Genomic DNA, 27,353 nt, shown 5'->3' with positions numbered 1-27,353 from the left:
GAACGACTACTTTTTTTTTTACTGTTGTCTTTAGGATATGCCAGAATCTTTAGAATTACCAGCGGAATATGCGCGTTACCACCGACTACTTACAATTGGGAATTTTACTGCTAGTTTATCGTCCCAGCAACAAAAGGCTCTAGGCAGGTAAGAATACTATATTAAACTGTTTTTCAACAACGGTGAAGAATATTGGCCAAATAAATTCCTCAAATGAAGTTATAAACGGTTTGGTAGCAAGCGAGACTAGCCGCCTGGTTTGCCCGGCTCGTGTGGTTATGCTAGCGACATCCCTTTCATCACTACTCGCGCGCTGTCACACTTGAATTAGAATCACCTTGCCATCAAATCATGCCAATAAAACCTTAAAAGTATAGTTTACCCTTTAAATACATACATTTACTTTTCGTTTAGGTAAATATGTAACCATTTAGAATTAAGTAAATGTTTTTACTTTGACGTTTTTAACTTTTTTGTGCCCATTTGAAGTGGGCACCTTTTAATGTATTGGCGCTAGACATTTAGCTTGCCTTGTCACCTAGCTAGCTAGCGACCCAGCAGCTCACTTCTGAAGTTTGAAAACGTGGTAAACAAAGATTCGTGCTTCAACACTACTTCTGAACTGGTTAGCTTTATAATGTCTATGTTTACATAGTTAGCTAACTCGTTAAATAGTGCCATCATTATTTTAAGATTCGACCTCTGTTTGTCAAGCTTGTGGACAAGTTCTGGGTTTGTACTATAGTAGCTAGCTATAGGACAGTAATGTGAATCATCCTACATATTAGACAGCCTTCCTATTGTCACCAGCGAAACGTACAGTACCTAACTATGTGAATATTTTTTTATTCCTTAATTGTCACCGTGCATTCGTTAGTTATATGTATTGTGTAACAAGAGGCACAATTTGGATTAGGTAACTAGCTAACGTTACTTATCGCTAATTAGTTATTGTACATTTTACTTGCTGCTGTTATATAGCTCTGGTTTTATTTGTCTCGTAGCTGGTTGAAACTAGCTTGCTAGCAGCCTGGCTACAGCAGTTAGCCAGCCAGGCAGGCAGATGGGTTAAATGTGGTGACGCCTTCCGCGGTATGGATTGGTGGTGGCACACTGGCAGCGCGGGCTGTGCTGCCCGGTGACAGCAGTGTGGTAAATTGCACCAGCAGTGGCGGACTGGGACAAGAATTCGGCCCTGGCATTTTATCCACACCAGCCTATATCACTGCGTCCAGCTTCAACCGGGGGAACACTACACAACTTTCTAAATCCTCCTATTGCTCAGCCTCACACACTGAATGACTGTCTTTCCAGTAGTTGTGTGTGTGTTGCCAATGTAGTGGTGCACACACTAAACGATGTGGCACAGAGATGGATGGTCACACACTACAAGATTCTTCACTTGGTCATGAGGATTCTCGAAACCATGCTTTCTCGGGAAAACAATGTGATAAGATTTAATGTAGCTACGAGCTGTGGCTCAAAGCAGCCTCCTGAACTTTGTCAGACATTCATGCTTGCCATACAGAGTTCAAATATCTAGCCAACATTTTGAATTGAATAACATAGCTTGTGATCATCAGAGCTGTAACAATTTGACACTTTGGTTAATAAAGGCAAGTACAAACGCATACTAGTAGTAGTCATCGCTCCTGCTCGAGAGTCTACACATTCTGGGTGATGCGAAACATCTCACTGGCTTCCTCTGGCAAACTCTCATTGGCTGTTGCTGATCACCATTCTCAAAACGTGTCATTGCACATCTCACTCTACAAGAGCATTCAAACATGTTTGAAAATATATTGATGTTCGGAACTTCTCAAAGATGAGTTTGGTAGCCCTCAGATTGCATCTTTGACCCACTCGCATTAAGCGAGCGTCGGTGACAGACGCCCCAAGTAGGCAACAGCATGGGTATTTTATCTCCGATCTCAAAAAGTTGTCTGGGAAGCTAGATCGTGGCCAAAATCTTGTAGTGTGCATCTGCCTTTAGACACGGGCAGTAGTGCTGACATAACATTGGCAGTACAGTACAGCTTTTTGCAACCGCTGCTATACCAGTGACTGGCAAGACATGGTCCTAAACATTTTTACCAGCTCATGTTTAAAACAAATACAAAATGCAAAAATACCACTGGAGCAGGCATGTGCACAGATACGGCTCAACCAGTGCTCAAGCACCTGCCTGTTTGCTTTCCTATGAGAAAGTGCCCTATCTGCTCAGTGGATTTTGTTCATTTTATACATTTTACTGAATAAAAATGATAAATGCATCATGGAAGAATTTCAAAGATTTGACTGAGTTACAGTTCTTATAAGGAAATCAGTCAATTGAAATGCATTCATTAGGCCCTAATCTATGGCTTTTACATGACTGGGACTACAGATATGTATCTGTTGGTCACACATACCTTTAAAAAAAGATGCAAAAAAACAAGTAGGGGCGTGGCTCAGAACCCGACAGTGTCTGGTGTGACTACAATTTTCCACATGCAGCGCGACACGTTTCCTTTGCATAGAGTTGATCAGGCTGTTGATTGTGGCCTGTGGAATGTTGTCCCACTCATCTTCAATGGCTGTGCAAAGTTGCTGGATAGTGGCGGAAACTGGAACACGATGTTGTACACGTCTTCCCAGAGCATCCCAAACATGCTCAATGGGTGATCTGTCTGGTGAGTATGCAGGCCATGGAAGAACAAGGACATTTTCAGCTTCCAGAAATTGTGTACAGATCCTTGCAACATGGGTCTGTGCATTATCATGCTGAAACATGAGGTGATGGCGGCAGATGAATGGGCCACAGGATCTCATCATCTCTGTGCATTCAAATTACCATCGATAAAATGCAGTTTTGTTCGTTGTCTGTAGCTTATGCCTGCCTATACAATAACCCACCACCACCATGGGGCACTCTGTTCACAATGGTTGTGAGGCCGGTTGGACCGTGGAGTTCAATGCCCACAGCTCATTGCACTTTACTTATTAGGTATGGGAAAGTTTAGCTGGAAATGGTTTACATGGTTTCTTATTTGCAAGTAAACAAAGCACTATGACATTGATCAACTATACTGAACAAAAATATAAACACAACATGTAAAGTGTTGGTCCCATGTTTCATGAGCTGAAATAAAAAATCCCAGAAATGTTCGATGCACACACAGCATATTTCTCTAAGGTTTTGTGCACAAATGTGTTTACATCTCTGTTAGTGAACATTACTCCTTTGCCAAGATAATCCATCCACCTGACGGTAGTATATCAAGAAGCTGATAAACAGCACAATCATTAAACAGGTGCACCTTATGCTGAGGGACAATAAAAGGCCACTCTAAAATGTGAAGTTTTTTATACAAATCCACAGATGTCTCAAGTTGAGGGAGCGTGCAATTGGCATGCTGACTGCAGGAATGTCCACAAAAGCTGTTGCCAGATAATTTAATATTAATTTCTCTACCATAAACCAATGATGTTTTTGAAAATTTGTCAGTACGTCCAACCGGCCTCACAACCGCATGCCACATGTAACCACGCCAGCCTAGGACCTCCACATCCTGCATCTTTACCTGTTGGGTTCTCTGAGACCAGTCACCCGGACAGCTGATGAAACTGTGTATTTCTGTAACAAAGCCCTTTTTGTGGGGAAAAACTCATTCTGATTGGCTGGGCCTGGCTCCCCATTGGATTGCTTATGCCCTCATAGGCCTACCCATAGCTGCACCCCTGCCTAGTCATGTGAAATCCATAGATTAGGTCCTAATAAATGTATTTCAGTTGACTGATTTCCTTTATGTGAACTGTAACTCAGTGAAATCATTAATTGCTGCATGTTTATATTTTGGTTCAGTATAGATTCAGCCGCGGGACACATTTCTTCTTTTTTCCCCCTCCCCTTGAGTGGATGGTCGGTGGGCCGGAGCATAATTACAAGTCATTTGTTGACTGAAAATTGACCGCAGGAAGCCCAAACAGATATCATATTTCACTGAAACATAATCATTTCAAACCTTGCTTACAGTTGTTTATGATCACGTCTAATAGGAGTGGAAATACTTTAACATATTTTACACATTAAAATAAATTTTCTGGTGTTTTTACATTTATTTTTATGTCCAACAATGAAATCAGAAGGCTAAGTAAAACCACCTGCGGGCCAAATTGGGGATCCCTGCACTACAATGTCTCAGGACACTTCTGTTGTATCTCTGTAAGCCCTGTCCCTTGTATGACTTCTCAGTTTGCACTCACTAAAAATAGACTCAAAACTCCTATAGCCTGGGCCAGATATGGTGAGATTAGTGGCTAGTAGAAATCCTATACTATTGTTCTTGTAGTTATTTTTTGCATCCTTAATTATGTAAGCCCAATGATAGATGGGGTTAATAGTTTTAAAATGTATATTATGTTGATCAATTAGTTACTTGTTGGTTTTGAATGATTTAAGTATTGTCTAATATTCTTATCAGAAAAACATATATTTCCATTTTGTCTTCAGACTAGCCCTTAGCGAACATTTTTCTGCTCAATCTGGTACTACTCGATTTTTGGTTCAAACTCAAGGAATTCATTCATTTGCATCTTATTTGAATTTCCTGCTTGCACAAGTATTGGTTAATGTGAGCTCCAGAGAGCTGCTTGGCAAGCATGCACTTGTGCAAGTCATGTGGTGCAAATACAATGTGCTCTGATGAGCCCCCCCCAACTGAGCATGTGCAAAGCTGGAAATCACAAGCCCAGTGCTCAAATTCTGCAGCTTTGTTTTTGCTCTCCTCCACTATGCCGGGCTTGCCTAATTGGATGTTAACACGCATAGCCTACTCCATTTTGCAATATGCAGCCCTGCAGACTAACAAGCAAGGTGTGGTAGACCTATCCTGTAAATACTTTATGACTAAGGCTAGTAGAATGTTCTGCATGCTGCATTAGATTAATATATTTAGTGCTCCAGTAAATGCATTTGCATTCAGTTGTCTCACTGAATCAAGTGGGTCTGTTTCTTCCCAGAGAGCTGCATGTGGGACCTAACTACTGTAGCCATGGAGGCTGTAGTGTAGAGCCATCTACTGCAGCTTCCCCAACATCATTCATTGCATAGTTACCTCTGTTTACACAAATATTATCTGTCTGCTCGCTTTGAATACCATAGTCGATTAATTGCCAGCACCAATTAAGAAATGCTAAATATTTTTTATTTCAGTGACTCATTGTTAGTGAAATGGTGAAATTCCGAACACTTAAATGTAGGCCACATCTCTCAACAGCAGTTGGCTATCTAAAGCATTTTGTATTTCACATTATGATTCAGTGTAAGAGAAGAGAACCATAATCAACTACATTTTCCTCCAAAAGCAGCTCTATTGCTTTAAGACTTCATTTGAGGGTCAGCAATGACATAAGCTTGGACACAGCCTTACACTGTTCTCCTCTTCAACTCTGCCTCCAACAGTGTCCTCAAAAGTAAACACATGGCGTAGGCGTAAAGTACTCCTTGGCTGAACCTTCACTTCAGGGTTGTCGATTCTGGCAAACAGGAGGGGCTGTCAGGACCATCATATTTATTGGTAGTTATCACAGGCCTAGCCTTGTGGCGAGAGCGCAGTGGTTTTCATTCAATAATGGTACATTTTGATTCTCCAAAAGAAAATGAATTTCATTGCAGCTACATTACCTTGAATAGGCCTACTTGTTTATCAATACATTGAGTGGTGAGTAGGAGGTAGTTCTATGTGGCAACCACTTGCTGCGGTTCACATGTGGATGCTATGCTGTTGGTGACTAAGCAGTCGTTTCAGGTGGACGGATGATGTCACTTCTTTGGGCTTAAGCTCCCTTGAAAGCTGCGTTGTTGTGCTCTGTCTGTAGCAATGACCTCATCCTGAGGGGGAGCATCTCAGTGGCTCTCTGGTTGTACTGTATGGTCCACAGCCCCTCTTGTCATAAGTGTTGTATGTGGGGTGGATCATAGGCTGGGAAGATCCCAGTATCGCAAGACTAGTTATTATCATGGCAAGGAAACAAAACAAGAAGCGTATTTAACTTCTTTAGGAAAACTGTTGGAAACCATCATTATGTTGTCATCCAGAGTTACACATTTATTTTCCAAGCTATAGCGCACAATATTTTACATTCACAGGTTTTTAAAGGACCAAAGAATTTGGTCTGTTTCGTGTTTTTATATATATATATATATACACACACACACACACATTGCAATATTGGTATCATCCCAGCCCTAGGTGGATGACTCCATTTTGTAAATGTCAAATCAAATGTTATTGTTCACATACACGTGTTTAGCAGATGTTATTGCGAGTGTAGTGAAATGCTTGTGCTTCTAGTTCCCGACAGTGCAGCAATATCTAACAAGTAATATCTAACAATTTCACAACAAATACCTAATACACACATCTAAGTAAAGGAATAGAATAAGAATATATAAATATATGGATGAGCAATTTGAGCGGCATAGGCTAAGCGTGTTCGTGTTAAGACGTTATGTTTTTATGTGCCATAGATATCCTGTAACACATTTTCGGTATATTTTCTATAACATGCACTGTGTATTGTAATTTCGGGTTAGTTTGTTACATCTTCGAATAAGCAGCTTGCTGCCTAGCTCCATTTTACACAGCTTCCATCTCTTTGGGCTGATTGTTATAAACTGGTCCTGGTTTTACCCCAGTCTTGCACACACTTTTTAAAGTAGCCTAACTGTAATCGGCGATGAGCTTAATTCCTAACGGCGTTCATTGACAAGTTGTAATGTGATTAATTCTGATAAGTCAAGCGCAATGAAACGATACATCCCAGGTGGTGTTTGTCATTCAAATAACCTTCCAAAGCTGTCCGGCTCTTTCTTTCGGCACGTTTCCAAGGTAACAACCTTCAATTTTTCGGCAAACACAAAGCGATGCAGTTTTCAGGGCCTTGGCAGGGCTCTGCCTCCGAGCTACCCCCTGCCACTGACATTCTTGTCTCGTCTCAGATTCCAGAGGAGACTACCCAGAGTGCCGCTGGACCGGAGACCAAAAAGGAGCTGGAGAGAGTGGAGGCGGAACTGGAGCAAGATAGGCAACCCCCCCCCAAGGGAAGCCCCACCCTACTGCGGAAGTGCAGTGAGTGCCCTTTCACAACGGGGCAACACTCTGGTGGGGGCGGGATGCTCAGGGGGGAAACAAGTACTACTCTACTGTTGTAATTGCTATGCTTGTTGAAATAGGCCCTTTAGACGGCGCTGCCTTTCGTTGACATCAGATTTGCAAGTTTTCTATTTATATTATCCTTAGAACATCCTTGGATGTGGTATGGGCAAAGCCACGTTCACACTATGCAGCTTTAAGCCCACTCAGCATACAGTAAATATCACAATAGATAGCTATAAATACAAACAAAGCAAACAGCTGCTCATCTAAAACATATTGAACATAATATATGCAACAATTAGAAGTCCAATTTTCCATTCAGCAAATTCAACAGAATGCACAGCACAAAGCTGCATACGAGCTACTATTCCTAGCTAGCATAGTTAACATTAGTTGGCTGATTTTAATCTTCTCAGTCATGCATCGAGTAGGGCAGGCTATTATTTCAAATACAAAACTATCAATCTGCATTTTAACACAGGTAGTTCCCATGGTAAACATTTCTCTGCATTTACTTTTTAAACACTTCAAAACATCTATTTGCCTAGCTAGCTAACTATGTACTGTTTTCCTTTTTTTGTCAATGAGAAAGTAACAGGCTGTTACTGCAATTAAAACTAGGCCTAAAAGCTCGATAAACAAGTCTCCAAATGTATGTTATTTCTGTTTTAGATATGAGCTGTTTTACTTGTCTGCTTCAAGAGACATTCTCTTTGCACACCACAAACACACTGTGGGGGATATGTGGTGCAGAAGTGTCCTAACCGACCTACAGACCCAGTAACCCCCTCTCGTTCGACTGGATTCCACTGGATATCTGGATCAAAAGGGGCTAAGGTGGTGGGTGTGGTTGGCCCAGCTGAATTTGAGTACATTTTAGAGGCCCCCATCTTGGCGGTGTAGACATTCTTGAATTTAAGGCAATTTCCTGAAATTCTAAACGTTTATCCATAGAGCTGAGAAAAATGTTAGCAGTTTTTAAGCTAATTTCCTTAAATTCTATGCATTTTACCTTGGCTAATGCTGTGTAATTTTGTTCGAACTTAATAACAAATCAAAACTGCCAAATTCATTGTTTTTGGAATTTTTGATTCTACCTGGCTGTCTAGATTTTTTTGGTGAATTTGTTGGTTCTCAAAGATTATATTATTACAAAATATGTAGTCCCATGATCTTTTTTTTACATACTTTATATCTGGTTTTAGTCATTTAGGCTGAAGGCGCTTTTCCATCCTGAAAATGATTATTATTATTATTTTTACACTGTTTGGTGGCCCGAAAAAACGCCTAGGCAACCCACCCAAGGATTTTGATGGCAGAAAAATCCCTGTGATAGTTAGTCAGATGGTTCAACATGCAGCAAAGGAAACTTCAGTGTTACCAATAATAATACTGTATATAGTCATTACCTCACAATTCATTGTAGATGTGTCAGACTTTTTCAGAAGAACAAGCATACAAAATATATTATCTAGTCTGTTTTTCCATCTAATAGAAGTAATGGTTTTTGGTACAGATAAGTGAATATTATGTTTGGCGCTCACTTGAAATTCCACTGTAATTAATGGGCCGCATAACAAGTGACACTTTACAGTATTTATTTGAATGTTGGAGCGAGACCCATCTGGGGAATGTTTATTTGTGCAACGATACGTCAACATGGGTCATCATGCTGCAATGACAGTCTTTGATCCGTCTCACACTTCGCAATATTAGTTCTCCTTGACCTCCGCCGTTAAAGCGGTTCACCCAAGTAATGTCTCCTACCCGGCCAGGGCTCATAGAATAATTCATATTTGGCAGGAAAACAGTGATTTTTGGTGCATAGTTAGACTTGGGAACCATATCTCCGGTCTTTCAACAGCTGACATGCCAGCACGTTTTCCCTTTCAATCAATCCAAGTCCTGAGTCCCCAGGTAAGTTGACTCTCGATTCACTGACAAGCAGCCACTGCTGCCTACTGCAACTGGAGTTACTGTGTGTACCCTTGATCAAGGCCACATTTAATAATTCATCAAGGGGGTGGGCATTTTTATGCCTTCCCACTCAAAGTGCCATAATAGATGGCTATGCATACAAACATGAAGAATACCAACTTTAAAAGCCACGTAGGGAACTGTTAAATAAATATATATTTCTTCATACTTGTACCACTTTTAATATTGAGTTGCACCCTCCCCCCTTTTGCCCTCAGAACAGACTCAATTCGTCGGGGCATGGACTCTGTCAAGCGTTCCACAGGGATGCTGATCCATGTTGACTCCAATGCTTCCCACAGTTGTCAAGTTGTCTAGATGTCCTTTGGGTGGTGGATCATTCTTGATACACAGGAAATTGTTCAGCTTGAAAAACCCTGCTGCGTTGTATTTCTTGACACAAACCTGTGCGCCTGGCACCTACCATAACCCATTCAAAGGCACAAATATTTTCTCTTGCCCATTCACCCTCTGAGTTGGTCTCAGTTGTATCAAGACTTAAAAATCCTTCTTCAACATGTCTCCCCCCTTCATTTACACTGATTTATTTGAAGTGACATCCATAAGGGATCATAGCTTTCACCTGGTCAGTCTGTTATGGAAAGAGCAGGTGTTCCTAATGTTTTGTACACAGTGTATATTAACATACCTGCAGTGAAGAATTTTTCCTTATCACTTTAACAAGATGACAAGCACACCTTGTTAATACCAAATGCTTTCCCCAATTGGTTCTGTGGCATCAAGTGATCTATGTTGTGCTTCTCCTTGAGTCTCACCTGTGTACTTGTCCTGGGTACATGGGAGGCTTAATTCCGCTCTCCATACTTTGTTTGCCAATGTTTAGCTATATTTTTAACTGCTCTCATAATTTACTTACGTCTGCTGTTTCATTTGTGCATGGACAGTGTTTGTGACTTGATCTCACATGTATCCTACATGCATATGCTGTTGGGTGGACATTATATTTTAAACAGACTAGTCTCTTTTAATTTGTCTAAAAAGATAAACATTTAGGCCTGCCTGAAGATTCTGTTGTCCCCATTTGAACTACGAGTTCTGATACCGTTTTGTTCCTTAGACCATGTGTCTGGCAAAAGATACGTATTTGCTGTCGAACAACAGCCGAAAACTCAGCCCACTCCTTCCCCCTTGTCTTCATCAGACCCCCTTCTCGGCTCCCCCTCTCCCCCCCCCCAGACACCCCCTCGGATTCGTCAACGTTGCTTTGCCTCTAAACTCTCTGGGAAAGAAGCCATGGGAGTCTGCCGCTCTACTGGATCCAGTTCCTGCTGGACATCCCCACATGTAGAGAAGCAGCTGGCCACCACACAGTTATTCGGCACATACCCCTTCCAGCTCTCTCTCACACACACTCGTGCTCCTGTCCTTTACGTAGCCCTTTTCTCAGTCTGTTTACACATATACAAATGAATGGTTTCACCACCACAGTTTACAGTGTCACACTTTAATGGGCTAATGTATTGTTTCATAACTTTTCATAAGCGAGCTCCAACGTTTTATTTTGAGTCGCTGGACGTTTTAGCCTTTCATCCGCAGTTCAGTGGTCAGCAGAAAACCATTTCCTGCGTTTTTGCCATTGTTTAGAGTGACCACAAACCCTGCTTTACCACAATGTAAGGATCAATGGTTTCTTTGTCTGCAGGGGTGTAAGGAGGAAAGCATGGGGGGAGAAGAAGAAAAAAAAAACGTTTTCCAGATCGGAGCTTAAACAAGCAGCACAGGATGTGCAGCCAAACTATTTCCCTGCTTGGCTGGCGTTTTTGAAATAAATGTCTTTAATGTGTGGAGTTTGCAGACAAGATGGAGTCCTCTGTTCTCGGAGAACAGCAGTCCCTGTGGATGTCATGTGGTTTCGTCCCTTTTATTCACAGGTGGGCGGGACGGGATCCTGCCTAAACATACTTCTAATCCTTTGTCTGATCTTGTGTTTGTCTCTGTGATTTAGTTTGTAGTTTATTTCAAAGACCAAGTTTAGAGATGTTTTCTTGAACTAAGAGACAGTCAGACATTAGTTTGAGACATGTTCGCAGGAGAATAAACGTGAATAATCAAGACGAAGGACAAGGAATATGAATATTAGTCACCAAATTATCGTTGGCCAAACATTTGACCATTATACTCCGAACCAATTTCTATATGAATGTCCTTCAAAAGTATGAACAAGACCCTCACATCTCTAAATTCAAACAGAGCGAAACAATTGCCATCAAAAGGTCTTGGAGGAGATTGAATCACTCTTATCTCCGGTTTGGCAGTTTCCATAGCAACCTGCCAGTCCCATGGCCGTCTGAGGAGAATTAAACCCCAGTAGCCTGGACCCAAATCTGCCATCAAAGTTTCAGGGGCATCAATCTGAGCCTAATGATTGAACGTTGTAAGAGTTGTTTGGAATAGCCCTTACACACTGATGCTGCCACAGACTTTCCCCTAACATTTATATAGCTATGGGGAAATACAGTTTTTTATTTGTATTACATCCTTACATAATAGTATGGAATAGCCTATACTATTTGTGTGGTCTACATTGTGTGACTGCATTTGGTTTGTATAATTCATTTTTTGTTGTTTTTGACTCGTCGTGCTTTGGATTTGTGGGAGTCTGTATATAATGTACAGTTCTACACTGTGTGAAGATATTAAACCCGACCTATGTTGCCAGAGACAACAGCACAGTGCATAACTTCTCCATGAGCTCTTCCCCTAGAAGGTAACTGTCTAACCACTTCAAATAGGCTACACTGACTTACGAAACACCAAAGGGGGACTAATGCAATTACCTCTGTCTCCATGCAGAACTGATAAGGTATTAAAGGGTGGCCTGATGAGATTTAAATTAATTCTGTGCTCATTCAAATTCTTCTGTCTCATTGAGAATGAACTGCTCTGTTATTTGGGTTTAGTCTCCTCTCACTGGCGAAGCAGTTCTTAAAATGTTTAACCAAATAGAGCAAGATTTAGCCGATGAGCTTGTACTTAACATGCTTTTGAAATCAGACACATGCAACGTTTCCTCAGTGCAGTGCACTATTTGAGGACTTTGTCAGTCAGTCACCACCTTTTGATATGGAAATGACTACACAGGAAAATAAAACACGATCCTTTCTAGAACTGCTTGTTTGGATTGCATGCTCTCTGAGCTTTGAGGACAACTAAGATCGATGTCTCTAAATGAACCTGCGTTCATTTGAGGACAAATTATGCCTTGTCTTTTAGGAAGTGCAGCCTAAATCGTTTATGAATCTTTATCCTTGCTGGTGTTGATAATCATAGTTTTTTATAGTAACTAGGAAGTTCCTTTTGTGTTAGCCTACAGTAGATCACAAATGCCATTATCCACTTGTCAAATTTGTTTGAGCCCTACATGACATGCTCAGATTGACTCGGTCTGTGTTTTTTCTTGTTTTTCTCTCTCCCCTCTTACTTTCTCGCTGTCTGTCGTTTTCTCTTGTGATTGAGAGAGCTGACCACGAGGCAGGGCTGCGTGTATGTGACTTAGTAGAGGCTGCCTCTGGGGTTTTACAGTCTGCTCTGGCTGTACAGGACATTGATCATCCACGATGATGCATTGCGTTTGTTCTCTGAACTGGTACCGGAAGAGTTCAACGCACCATTTTAGAAATCTTCAGCGCTAGTCTTTTCCACGGTATAGATCCCTGAACATCCCTGGCATATGTCACTGTCAGCCGTCTTTAGAGGGAATTGTCTTGCCCAGATTTTAGGGGGAATTTTCTTGCCCTGATTTTAGGCAGTCAGTGTTGCCACCATTTATGAAGTGTGTTAATCGGCCAGTATGCACAGATGAGGTTTAAGTCATATCCCAGGCAGTCTGGAGGCCGGCTTATGTCCCCCGTGGCTGACTGGCGCTTTGAGAGTTGCCAAAGGACACGAGACAGAATGGCTCATGCATGTTTGATCAGCCCAGCCCTGCCGCCTCCATGGAGAAGGCCTACCCAGGCGAGCGTCACGGATCAGCCAGAATAGATCGTCCCGACGGGGTTCGCGGAGGACCCTTGCCACACGCTGTTCACTGTGGCTGGCCCCAACTCTGCTCGACCACAGCCCTCTTCGCCTAATTAGCACCTGGGAGAAGAAATCGTTAATATGCAGTGGTGAGGTAGCAGAAAGGCACCTCGCTGCCTTGGCTGTTGCCATAGTGACACCATGGCAATGAAGGCAGTCTAATTATTTTAGATTTTTTTTTTTTCATTTTTAATAAGGAGCCACTGAATATATTTCATGTATGAGGGAGGATTGATATAATTATTTATTCATGTTTTAGTTCATCATTCAGTTCTGGGCAATATGGGCATGACAATTCAAGTTTGGGTAGAATAGAGTGTACCCTTGATGAGGCTGGATAATATTTGTGATGCAAGTGTGTGATCGAACAATCTTCCATATTTATAAAAAAATATAAAAAATCATTTGTGGCTGACTGACTAGATTGTTGTTTAGGTAGAGGTGACGAGATGCCTGGCATGTTGCATTCTTAAGGTGCAAGACAACATAATCCCTGCTGCCCAGCATATTGACAGACCTAGAGCTGAGGACACTGTTGCTGTGCTTTTTACAATTAACAATATTCCTTTTGATTACTGAATATCGGCCTAGATCTGTCAGTTCCGTTTGAAAAACATGGTGTGTTTTTTTTCTGCGTCACATCAATTGTAAATACTGTATGCAAACTTGAGGAAGGCAGTCATATGGTCTTGTCTTGGTGTGCCGTGCACCTTGAGGCACATTAACACTATGTAGCCTAATTACTGTTTCAGGCCCTGTGTGGATAATGAATGATTGATCAATGCTTTTTGTTATGCGTCTCATGGTGCTACTGAATACAAACTAAGCAACTTACAAATATTTACACATGTTAATATGAACATAAGAATCAACAACTGGGATATATAAACTGAACAAGTTTCACAGACTTGTGACTAACAGAAATTGAATAATGTGTCCCTGAACAAAGGGGGGGTCAAAATCAAAAGTAACAGTATCTGGCTGCATTAAGTACTGCAGTGCATCTCCTCTTCATGGACTGCACCAGATTTGCCACTTCTTGCTGTGAGATGTTACCCCAGTCTTCCACCAAGGCACCTGAAAGTTCCCGAACATTTCTTGGGGGAATGGCCCGAGCCCTCACCCTCTGTTCCAACAGATCCCAAACGTGCTCAATTCGATTGAGATCCAGGCTCTTCGCTGGCCATGTCAGAACACTGACATTCCTGTCTTGCAGTAAATACCGCACAGAACGAGCAGTATGGCTGGTGGCATTGTCATGCTGGAGGGTCATGTCAAGATGAGCCTGCAGGAAGGGTACCACATGAGGGAGGAGGATGTCTTCCATGTAACGCACAGCGTTGAGATTGAGCTTGTTGTCATTGCAGGCAGTCTGATGATGCTGTGACACAACGCCCCAGTCCATGACGGACCCTCCACCTCCAAGTCGATCCCGCTCCAGAGTACAGGCCTCAGTGTAATGCTCATTCCTTCAACGATAAACACGAATGCGACCATCACGCCAGTGAAGAGCACTTTTTGCCAGTCCTGTCTGGTCCAGCGACGATTGGTTTGTGCCCATAGACTACGTTGTTGCCGGTGATGTCTGGTGAGGACCTTCCTTACAACAGGCCTACAAGCCCTCAGTCCAGCCTCTCTCAGCCTATTGTGGACAGTCTGAGCACTGATGGAGGGATTGTGCGTTCCTGGTGTAACTTGGGCAGTTGTTGTTGCCATCCTATAACTGTCCCGCAGGTGTGATGTTCGGTTGTACCGATCCTGTGCAGGTGATGCTACACATGGTCTGCCATTGCAAGGACGATCAGCTGTCCGTCCTGTCTCCCTGTAGCGCGGTCTTAGGTGTCTCACAGTATGGACATTGCAATTTATTGCCCTAACCACATCTACAGTCCTCATGCCTCTTTGCAGCATGCCTAAGGCACGTTCACGCTGATGAGCAGGGACCCTGGGCATCTTTCTTTTGGTGTTTTTCAGAGTCAGTAGAAAGTCCTCTTTAGTGTCCTAAGTTTTCATAACTGTGACCTTAATTGCCTACCATCTTGTAAGCTGTTAGTGTCTTAACGATCATTCCACAGGTGCATGTTCATTAATTGTTTGTGGTTCATTGAACAAGCATGGGAAACAGTGTTTAAACCCTTTTCAATGAAGATTTCAAATTATCTTTGAAAGACATGGTGCAGGAAAGGGATGTTTCTTTTGCGGAGTTTATATGGTAGTTTTCCTACAGACAATAGTCATGCTACTTTCAGACTGGTGTTGAAAGTTCTAGGGATCTTGAGTGTAAGTTCAGAGTATTTCGTTCTAGATTTAAAGTTAGTCAGACTGACCTTAGGTGTGCAATTGATAAAAGCAAAGTGACACGGCATCATAATTAACCTTTTGTCTATTAACCTGAACAAAAAAAACTAGAGGCAATTAGTTCAGCTTGTTGCTAATAAAATGTAATTGTACTGTAGACCTAATTATTGTAATGTAGTAAGTGTAGGCTAGCTTGGGTAGGACCATTGCATGTAGCCTAGAAGTTTAATTATTAAAACAACAAAGCTAAGTGATCGTTTTGTTTAAAGACTTAAAATGGCTAATACACTAAGATTTGTTATACTGTCATTATTAGATAAATAGGTTATCATGTGTCTTAGATTTTCTCTCCCTTCCTCCCCCCATCACAACGGTCTCACTCAGGCCATGGCCTAGTTTATCTTCTGCTTTGTGCTCACATTGGCGTACATGTTACACTTCAGAATGCCTGAATGTGAGACTCTTTTGGCACTCAAACTTCTCCACTTTTGAGTTTGTGTGAATGTCAGTCTGGCTTCTTTGAAGTTAAACTTTGTACTGAAAGTCACACCTCAGTACTGCATTTTAGGCCCACTCTGTGTAGATATTGAATTATATGTTGAATTTATAGACCTACTGTTTTTCCAGATTAGGTGGTACAGCTATAGTTTTACAAGAGTGAAAATAAAAGGTGATGTCAGTTAAAGGGCCAATCTGTAGTTGCTCCATACATTTTTGGACTTTAATGATATATTCTTCAAGAATCAATGGGTACATAATTTTTAGAAATGCCTCTTGAACTTAGTTTAACTGTCACACTCCATGAGAACCCAAAATATAAGCTTGTTTTACTCCATTGTTTGTAAACAAACACTATAGCCTCGAAACAACAACATGTTTAAATGGATGGTCAAACCTTGCATCCATAGCTCTGTCTGAGTTTGAGTGGTTACATTTCTCCAGCCCCATCCCTCAGCTTTTTTTCAACTGCCCCTTTTAACATTTCCTATTTTCCCCTTTTTATTCCAGGTGAATGCCATCTGTGATGAACTCTCATGAAGCCGCACACGGGAGCTGACGTCCGCAGGAGACACCACTGCAGACCCAGGACAGTAGAGGAGCAGGGTCTTCTTCAAACACTGGAGACTTACCCTCCCCCTGACCCAAATAACATCCCACATCAGTCACCAGCAATGTCCAGTCGCAGGAAATCCTCCACCCCCTGCATGATCCGGGTTAGTGACATAATAGAGCAGGATGACTCTGAAGAAATGGAAGTGTCCACTGCCAATGTGACCAACAATGGGTCTTCAGAGTCTGTGGAAAATCAAGACCATACAGTACAAGACACTATAGAAGATCTAGGAAGTGAGATTGAAACAAAAGTTGTGGCGGAAGCTGATCCTATGCCCCAACTGAGGCAGCATGGAAGTTATGAGTGCAAATACTGTCCTTTCTCCACCCAGAAACTCAACGACTTCAAAGAGCACGTAGACTCCAGTCACCCCAATGTCATACTCAACCCCCTCTATCTGTGTGCTGTGTGCAACTTCAGCACCAAAAAGTTTGACTCTCTTACAGACCACAATGAGACCCAACACCCTGGAGAGACCAACTTCAAGTTCAAGAGGGTAAAAATAAATAACCAGACTGTCTTGGAGCAGACAATCGAAGGCAAGACCAATTCAGTTCTCTGCAATACTGTAGACGGAAACGGCGTTGTCACTTTTCCACCGAGCAAACCAATTACGGGGAATATCGGAAAGCCAAACATGGACAACATACAGTCCCTCTACCAAGGGAATGATTTGGAAAAGAGGTTGCAAAACTTTATTCCAAAAGATCAAATCACAGCTGTGAACATAAACGGCACAATGATCATCCCTGAACCAACAATCATTCAAGGGCTTTCGTATGTAATGCCATTGCTTCAAAGACCACCCAACTTCTGTTCTGTACCAACAATTGCTGTTCCTCTGAACTCTACCAAATATAATCCTTCACTGGATAATAACACAACCCTAATGACATCTTTTAACAAATTCCCTTACCCAACTCATGCTGAGCTGTCCTGGCTAACTGCTGCGTCCAAGCACCCAGAGGAGCAAATAAAGGTGTGGTTCACTACCCAAAGGCTAAAGCAAGGCATCACCTGGTCACCAGAGGAAGTCGAGGAAGCCAGGAAGAAAATGTTTAATGGCTCCATCCCACCCATACATCAGACCTTCACCGTTCTGCCTACCCCAATTTCTCAGCCTGCCAAAGCCACCCAGCCCCTTATTCAGACTAGCTTTGGGCAGTCTAATCTAGTACTGACAAGTATTGCTAATGGATCAACCATGACCTGTGCTCCTGTTGCAGTGACTGTTGCCAGTTTTGTGCAACCTCTCAAGCGACCCCTGACAACTCCTTCATTCGCCCCAGAATTAAAGCGCCCCATGGCGGCCCCTGCAGAAGACCCAAAGGAGAAGATACTAATGGCCCCCCCTCCAGTTCCACAAAAAGAGAGACTTCCCATGGCCCCACCCCCAGTGCCCCCAGAATTAAAGAGATCTGTAGCATTTCCTATTATCGCCTCGGAGATGAAAAGGTCCTTGGCAGCACCTCTCATGGTTTCTAAAGGAAAACTGCCCTTGGCCACTCCACTTGTGAACCACAAAAACAAGCTGCCAATGGCACCTTCTCCAGTCTTCCCTAAGATGAAGAGACCTATTGTCACCCCTCAATTCAAGAGTTACATGCTGCCGCCTCCATTAGTTTCCAAAGACAAACTTCCAATCACCCACTCTCTATTGGCTTCAGACTTAAAGTTACCAATCTCACCCCCTCTCATTGCCCCTCAAGTGAGGAGGCCAACAATAATCCAGTCCGTGTGGACTCCCCTCAAGGGCCCGTTCCAACTCCCTAGCCTTTACCAAGACAGCAAGAAAACAAAAACGCAAATAACAGAGATGAAGACCAGATATGTCAGAGGACGTCTCTCAGAGGACAAAGTGCTCACCCCTCTTGGGGAAGCCAATGGTGTCTCTCGTGGGGATGCAAAGTGGGTTCATGACCAAGGGCCTCATGCACAGAACGGCATTCTACAGTTGTACAACGAGCTAGCATCAAAACCAGAACAGCAACAATCAGTTCAGACTCAATTTCCACTCTTGGAGAGAATGAAAGGGAAGACTTCTGAGCAGTTGAAGATTCTAGAAGAGAACTTCCAGAGAAACAGCTCTCCAACATACAATGACGTTGACAATCTAGTGACTGCAACCCAACTGTCGCGGGAGGAAATTGACAGCTGGTTTTTAGAGCGCCGGGCGCTGCGTGACAACCTTGAACAAGCTCTTCTAAACTCCATGGGCTCAAAGAGACTCGACGTTGATAAGCGTCAGCAACAACACGGACCGCTGAATGGTGTGCACAAGCAAGGTGGCCATCCAAGAAGCTCTCCCTTTGCCATCATTGCCCCCACCACTACTTGCTCAGTGCCTCTAGACAGCAAATCCTTGGCTCTTCTGAAGGATGTTTTTGCACAAACTCGGTGGCCTTCCCCTGAAGAATACAATCAGCTTGAGGCCCAGACAAGCCTGGCTCGCACAGAAATCGTCCGCTGGTTCAAGGACAGTAGGTCAGCACTGAAGAGTGGGACCTTGGAGTGGATGGAGTTTTTCCATAAACTGAACAGCAGTGGGCAAAATGGCGAGGGGGCGCTACTGAGCACAGAGAATGCTTTCAACATAATCCAGCGCTACCAGGAAGTAAAGTCACCCAAGGTGGAGGATATTGGGAGGCTAACGGAGCATGCCAGTCTTAGCAGCCAGGAGATCAAGGAATGGTTTGCCAGCAAATTGAGACAAAACACATCTGATATCAGCCAGAATTGTGGCCAAAATGGAGGCTCTCGAGAGGGGTTCGGGAGCTGGATGGAGGAAACCAAGGGGATGGATGCACGCATGGGTGCTAAGGAGCTGGTCTCGGACAAAGACAGGATGATGGAGGATGCTTCTGGAAGGGTGACTGGATAAAGGGTAAGAAAGTGTATCAAACGTAATTTGTTAGTTTTGTAGACATTTACATTTTAGTCATTTATCCAGAGCAACTTACAGGAGCAATTAAGGCTAAGTGCCTTGCTCAAGGGCACATTGACAGACTTATCGCCTAGTCATCTTGGGGATTTGAACCAGCAACCTTTTGGTTACTGGCCCAACCTCTTAACCGCTAGGCTACCTGCTGCCACTAGAATAGGGCATGTTTTTCTTACTGTAGTAGCTGCATTTCACAACGTGTCCTAGTTACTAATGGGACCAAGGCACTGAGAGCCCTGACTGTTGGCAGTAGAATAGCATTTTAATCCCTTTTGGGAATTATCAGGGCTCTTGTGAAAGTGTTATGCCAATTGTATAAAATGTAATAACGGGAAAAATTTTCTTCCTTGCAGGTGAGAACCATTGCCACTGTCAGTTGCACACAGGAGCTGAAAAGGAAAGAGTTTAATTATTGAATATTGTATTTTCTGAACAAATTATTTCTTGCTTGTTCCATCCCAGTTTGTGCCCAACATTTCCTCAAGGTTGAGTTAACTTTGTAGAATGTTTTCAAAAACATGGTGGTAATGTTGTGTGTGATTTAGGATGAGGTAGAAGGCACAGTGCACTGAATGTGTGCCTGAAGCACTGACCAGGTGGTGATCGTTGAGTGCCAAAGCTGGATTTGCTGTGTTATTACACTTTTAAAAAAAGGGTTCTTGTAAATATATTTTTTCTGTGTTGCTACAGATTTGTACAATTTTGGGGGAATTTTGTTACATTTTATAATGGGAGCAACTTGCCCCTTTTTTTCGCTCCAGCGGATCTTAGTGGTCTGTCCTACATTTTGTAATGAAACACCATGAACCACTACAACCGTTGGCAATACTTAGTCCATTTTGCAATGCTGAACTTCCGTTGCAGTTCCCTCCTGTCAGGTGGACTTATATCAAATCAAACTATTTACGGTTCTGAAGTGCTATTGTACTCCCTGGACTCTAAGCCAACCTGCACTTTGGTAAGGAACATGCTTGTTTGACCAAGTGATGTTGTGGATCATTGTTAGAGAAAAGAAACGGTCAGTGGCAAAACCAGAAAGAAATAATCACATTGAAACAAATCCAGAATCATGCTGCCTGCCTGTATCATACTCTAATCTTTCTCTTTTGATTTATTTGTTGTCCTGCAAATGAACATACACATCTGTAATAGCCTTTATACCTACGTACATGTTGACTTAATATAAGTAGTGCTAGTTCCATTCCGACATTAGAAACAAACCAATACAAGCTCTTTATGTACCGCTTTAGTGTCATGGTCAGGACATAGTGCCTTCGAGAAAGTATTCAGACCCCTTGACTTTTTCCACATTTTGTTACGTTACAGCCTTATTCTAAATTTGATAAAAATAAAACATTTCAGTAATCTGCACTAGAGGTCGGCCGATTATGATTTTTCAACGCCGATACCGATTTATTGGAGGACCAAAAAAGCCGATACCGACCCTCTTGGGTCGACCCGGGACGCATACGTCCCATCTAGACATCTGGAAATGCAAATGCGCTACGCTAAATGCTAATAGCACTCGTTAAAACTCAAACGTTCATTAAAACACACATGCAGGGTACTGAATTAAAGCTACACTCGTTGTGAATCCAGCCAACAAGTCAGATTTTTAAAATGCTTTTCGGCAAAAGCATGAGAAGCTATTATCTGATAGCATGCAACACCCCAAAAGACCCGCAGGGGACGTAAACAAAATAATTAGCATAGTTGGCGCTACACAAAACGCGGAAATAAAATACTAAACATTCATTACCTTTGCCAATCTTCTTTGTTGGCACTCCTAGATGTCCCATAAACATCACTATTGGGTATTTTTTTCGATTAAATCGGTCCATATATAGCCTAGATATCGATCTATGAAGACTGTGTGATCAAGGAAAAAAACAGCGTTTTATAACGCAACATCATTTTTTTTAATTAAAAAAGTTGACGATAAACTTTCACAAAACACTTCGAAATACTTTTGTAATGCAACTTTAGGTATTAGTAAACGTTAATGATCTATCAAATTGATCACGATGTATATTCAATAGCGATGTATATTCAATAGCTCCACGTCTTCAAATCATGTTCAGAAATGTCTACTCCAAAACATCCTGTCGGAGACCGGAGGAAATGGGCTGTCTCTTGTTCGTTTGACCAAGAAACAAAGCCTAGGCAATTGACAAGACTGGTGACATCGTGTGGAAGCTGTAGGAATTGCAATCTCGGCTCCAGGTAATTTGGTTTCCATTCAACAATACATGCAAGTGGCGCATTGATACTTTTTCCAGTTTTCAGTGATCAGTTTTTCTTCCGCTTTTCGATGAAACGCAGGCTCTGTTATAGTCACAGCCGTGATTTAACCAGTTTTAGAAACGTCAGAGTGTTTTCTATCCACACATACTAATCATATGCATATACTATGTTCCTGGCATGAGTAGCAGGCCGCTGAAATGTTGCGCGATTTTTAACAGAATGTTCGAAAAAGTAGGGGGTAGGATTAACAGGTTAATCGGCCGGTTATTTTTTTTATTTTTATTTTATGTATTACATTAATGACAATTACAACAATACTGAATGAACACTTATTTTAACTTAATATAATACATCAATAAAAATCCATTTAGCCTCAAATAAATAATGAAACATGTTCAATTTGGTTTAAATAATGCAAAAACAAAGTGTTGGGGAAGAAAGTAAAAGTGCAATATGTGCCATGTAAAAAAAACTAACGTTTAAGTTCTTTGCTCAGAACATGAGAAAATATGAATGCTGGTGGTTCCTTTTTTTAAATGAGACTTAAATATTCCAAGGTAAGAGGTTTTATGTTGTAGTTAATATAGTATTTATAGGACTATAGGACTACTTCTCTCTATACCAATTTGTATTTCATATACCTTTAACTATTGCATGTTCTTATAGGCACTTTAGTATTGCCAGTGTAACAGTATAGCTTCCGTCCCTTCTCCTCGCCCCTGCCTGGGCACGGACCAGGAAAACATTGACAACAGTCACCCTCGAAGCATCGTTACCCATCGCTCCACAAAATCCACGGCCCTTGCAGAGCAAAGGGAACAACTACTCCAAGTCTCAGAGCAAGTGACGTTTGAAACGCTATTAGCGCGCACCCCGCTAACTAGCTAGCCATTTCACATCGGTTACACCAGCCTAATCTCGGGAGTTGATAGGCTTGAAGTCAAAAACAGCTCAATACTTGAAGCACAGAGAAGAGCTGCTGGCAAAACGCACGAAAGTGCTGTTTGAATGAATGCTTACGAGCCTGCTGCTGCCAACCACCGCTCAGTCAGACTGCTCTATCAAATCATAGACTTAATTATAAGATAACACACAAAGACAAACCTTTGGCCATTTTAATATGGTCGAATCAGGAAACTATCATTTCAAAAACAAAACGTTTATTTAATTGAAATACGGAACCGTTCCATATTTTATCAAACGGGTGGCATCCCTAAGTCTAAATATTGCTGTTACATTGTACAACCTTCAATGTTATGTCCTGATTACGTAAAATTCTGGCATATTAGTTCGCAACATGCCAGGCGGTCCAAATTGTTGCATATACCCTGACTCTGCGTGCAATGAACGCAAGAGAAGTGACACAATTTCACCTAGTTAATATCGCCTGCTAACCTGGATTTCTTTTAGCTAAATATGCAGGTTTAAAAATATATGCTTCTGTGTATTGATTTTAAGAAAGGCATTGGTGTTTATGGTTAGGTACAGTCGTGCAACAATTGTGCTTTTTTCGGCAAATGTGCTTTTGTTAAATCATCCCCCGTTTGGCGAAGTTGGCTGTCTTTGTTAGGAAGAAATAGTCTTCACACAATTCTCAAACGAGCCAGGCGGCCCAAACTGCTGCATATACCCTGACTCTGTTGCAAGAGAAGTGACACAATTTACCTAGTTAAAATAATTCAAAGGTTTGAAAAATAAATAAATACCGCTTTCCGATTATGAAAACTTGAAATCGGCCCTAATTAATCGGCCATTCCAATTAATTGGTCGACCTATAATCTGCACACAGTACGCCATAATGGCAAAGTGAAAACAGGTTTTTAGAAATGTTTGCAAATGTATTAAACATTTCTTCAGCATTGAATATCTCCAAGAACACAGTGGCCTCCATTCTTAAATGGAAGACGTTTTGAATCACCAAGACTCTTTCTAGAGCTGGCTGCCTGGCCAAACTGATCAATCGGGAGAAGTGCCTTGGTCAGGGAGGTGACCAAGAACCCGATGGTCACTCTGAAAGAGCTCCAGAGTTCCTCTGTGGAGATGGTTGTCCTTCTGGAAGGTTCTCTCATCTCTGCAGCACTCCACCAATCAGGCCTATATGGTAGAGGGGCCAGACGGAAGCCACTCCTCAGTAAAAGGCACATGACAGCCTGCTTGGAGTTTGCCAAATGGCACCTAAAGACTCATACCATGAGAATCAAGATTCTCTGGACTGATGAAACCAAGTTTCAACACTTTGGCCTGAATGCCAAGTTTCACGTCTTGTCGGAAACTTGGCACCATCCCTACGGTGATGCATGGTGTTGGCAGCATAATGCTTTGGATGTTTTTCAGTAGCATAGACTGGGAGACTAGTCAGGATCAAGGCAAAGATAAAAAGAGCAAAGATTCGAGAGATCCTTGATGAAAACATGCTCAGGACCTCCGACTAGGGTGTAGGTTCAACTTCCAACATGACAACGCCCCTAAGCACACAGCCAAGACAATGCAAGAGTGTCTTCGGGACAAGTCACTGAATGTCCTTGAGTGGTCCCGCCAGAGCCCGGACTTGAACCTGATCGAACATCTCTGCAGAGACCTGAAAATAGCTGCGCAGCAACACTCCCCATTCAACCTGGCAGAGCTTGAGAGGATCTGCAGAGAAGAATGAGAGAAACTCCCCAAATACAGGTGTGCCTAGCCTGTAGTGTCATACCCAAGAAGACTCAAGGCTGTAATCCCTGCCAAAGGTTTTCAACAAAGTACTGAGTAAAGGGTCTGAATACTTCTGTAAATATGATATTTCAGGTTTTTTAATTAGCAAAAATGTACCTGTTTTTACATTCTCATTCTGGGGTATTGTGTGTAGATTGGGGGTATATTGGACTAATCCAATTTAGATTAAGGCTGTAACTTTACAAAATGTGTAAAGTCAAGGGGTCTGAATACTTTCCGAAGGCACTGTATAACAAGAAATACTCCACTTATACCAAGATCCTGCTTACTCTTTTCAAAAACCAGTTACTCTTTTCAAAAACCAGTTGTCTGCTGTAATCCAATAAAACAGAGCCTTTTTAAAGGTAACTCGCTGTGTTTACTCTTTGTCCCATGTATGCAGCGTGTCATGAGGTAACTTGAATGCAACGTATTGTGAGGAAACCTTTCTGAGCTCAGGTAAACTCAGATCTTGAGCCAAATCCTGTGAATACTTTCTGCTGGATGGACTACCAATCAAATTACCCTAGCCTTTCAGTATTAGTCCTGTCTGAAAACCATTATGTAACCATCTTATTTGTGTGGTTATAATTGGGAGAACCATTTGAATGTGGCCATCTTTCAATATAGCATACAACAGTTTGTGTGAGAGCCAACAGTCTAATTTGTATGCAATTATGTGTAATTGTTTTATTGCATTTGTTTTGATTTTTCATTCAGATTTAATGTGGTCATTTCCAAACAATCATTGAACTGTGTAATGTTTCAAGCTCCACCATGTAACGTTACCTTAACATACTGTGTGGATTAAGTAATTCATGCGTATTGGAAGTGTGCACTCTCTTTTTTGGATAGAACAAGCTTGTATATGGTATATCAATTAGGTTTTTTTTTTTTGGCCTTTACTCATAACTCATATTTTACCACTTCATTCAGACCATATGGGACTTTTCTGTTATTGCAGGAAACTTGCACTATTTCAGTGCTAATGCACTAATCTGCAGCCTACTTATTTGACTTACGAAACACAGATTGCTTCTCTAAATGGACCACTTCACCAATGTCATGGCACGAGAGGGAACTATTCAGCCTTTACTCTACAATGATGCCTTTAACTCAGCACAGCTTTCAATCCTGTGCCACTATCGGGCAGTAATGTGATTTCTGGCCTTTGCCATCCACTTCTGAGGAAAACATTTTTTGGGCATCCAGTGTAATGGTGTCTCACCTCCTGGAAATCCTCCACTTCCTGATGGCTAAGGCCAATTTTAACAATTAATTTTAGGATGTCAGTTCACCATCTACTGTACCAACCTTATTTTAAAGTTTAGTATGGGCTTAGAGAGTAGAGTAACCGCTGTAATAGGACACAGAGGGCACTGGCCTGGCATTCTCTCCTCTGCTCTTGGCAGATGTAATGTGTCTCAGAAGGTTTACCTTGAGATTTGACTGGTACAGGACAGAGCTAATCACTCCGGGCTGACTGGCCATGGGCCCACCAACAGAACCCGATACGCCAGTAAATTAATTTAGGCAAAGCGCAAGCCTCCTGTTTTATAGTATTCAAATGTTGACACCACAAATTGTCTGAGTACCAATGCAGCAGGCTGTACACCTTGAGGACACTGTCCATCCCTCAGCTCTTAAGCGGAATTCAAGCGTCATTAATTAACATGAAGTTGGCAAAGCCTTAGTTTAAAGTGTTAAAGCACAAATACAGTATCAGCCATTGGGTTTGTTTCTGCATGTCATCAGCAAAAGCAGGAGAAAAAGATGACCCTTCAGCTTACCATCCTGCAAAAGAGATGACAAGCATCACTGGAGGGATTTGTTCACCTTGTTCAATTCCACCACTGTTGACTCGACCATCAGACAACAGAGCTGGAGTTCTGTTACTTCCCACTTAGCCCTGCTGGGGTACATCTAATATTGGTTAAAGGTCTTGAGGCTCTGTCTGCTGGGATATTAGTGGTCAGAGCAACACAGGTAAGATGCACAATGGAGATGAAGTGTGGGTCTTAACAGAAGCAGCCAACATTGTTGAGAACAACCAGAGATTTAAATGGCTTTGCTTGTGCTTCACTTGGTATTTTGCCACAATATCAACAAGAAGATGGCCTGCCTTGCACAACCTGCTGCAATACCTGCAGGCCTATGTTTCAGCTTTTGATAAAGAGATGGTCACATTTTAAGGGACTCAGGCACAGGAATAATGGGCCAGGTGGAAGAGAAATCAGATGCCCCTCACTGTTGGGCCTCTGAGCCAAGGTCAGCCAACAATGCGGAGTGCTTAATAGGAGGAAGTGATTACAAGCTCACAGGAACTCCGGCGTCAAGAGAATGGCGCTGCCGCCCATGTCAACTCAAACCATTAGGAAGCTGAGCAGGTGCTCCCTCATCGTGTCCCAAACAACTGGATGGACTGATACTTAAACCTGTATCGTAATGTTTTGGTCCAACATCTGAAAGTGAAAGATAAGTGTATGAATGTGTATGATGTACTAGTTTAGTTTATTCATTTGAATCATTTTTATAAACAAGCACACACAAACCTTGAAGAAGCCATACATGCATACACATGAGGTAAATCATTGAGGATAACGCACAAAAAGTTGGACTTATTTCCATTGTGGTCCTCTTGAGACAAGATGGCTAGGCAAGATCGAACACGGAACACAGTATGACAGCTCGATAATAAAACAAAGAAGAAGAACATCTATCTCATCATTGCAGTTACATCATAGGGGCCATTCATATGGAACCAGAATACTTTATTTTTAAGCTACCCAGAGAGGATGTTGTTTTTATGGGCAGAGGCAACTCATTCCACTTTGGGCTCCAGTATACAAGAAAGTACCTTTCCGATCATTACTCCTGAACCTGTATAAGCACACATTAGAAACAC

The 27,353-nt window shown here is 42.1% G+C and overlaps 1 protein-coding gene across 2 annotated transcripts; it reads left to right on the top strand.

The window, feature by feature from the left end:
* On the top strand, positions 1 to 24,822 carry LOC118399346 (zinc fingers and homeoboxes protein 2). 2 transcript variants are annotated; one of them, XM_035795353.2, is made up of 4 exons: positions 1 to 147; positions 6,983 to 7,112; positions 16,464 to 19,453; positions 19,864 to 24,822. In XM_035795353.2, the coding sequence occupies exon 3, from the start codon at positions 16,490 to 16,492 to the stop codon at positions 19,448 to 19,450; it is 2,961 nt and encodes a 986-aa protein (XP_035651246.1). In that variant the 5' UTR covers positions 1 to 147; positions 6,983 to 7,112; positions 16,464 to 16,489; the 3' UTR covers positions 19,451 to 19,453; positions 19,864 to 24,822. The 2 variants fall into 2 exon arrangements, with proteins under 2 accessions (XP_035651246.1, XP_035651247.1); XM_035795354.2 differs by lacking the exon at positions 6,983 to 7,112.
* The last annotated feature ends 2,531 nt before the right edge of the window (positions 24,823 to 27,353 follow it).

The sequence above is a fragment of the Oncorhynchus keta genome, chromosome 20 (genome assembly GCF_023373465.1).
Source record: "Oncorhynchus keta strain PuntledgeMale-10-30-2019 chromosome 20, Oket_V2, whole genome shotgun sequence".
Taxonomy (NCBI): domain Eukaryota; kingdom Metazoa; phylum Chordata; class Actinopteri; order Salmoniformes; family Salmonidae; genus Oncorhynchus; species Oncorhynchus keta.
This window is presented reverse-complemented; position numbering and strand designations above follow the sequence as displayed.

Excerpts from the sequence above, each read along its gene's own strand:
- LOC118399346 (XM_035795354.2), top strand. The coding sequence starts at position 16,490 with ATGAAGCCGCACACGGGAGCTGACGTCCGCAGGAGACACCACTGCAGA.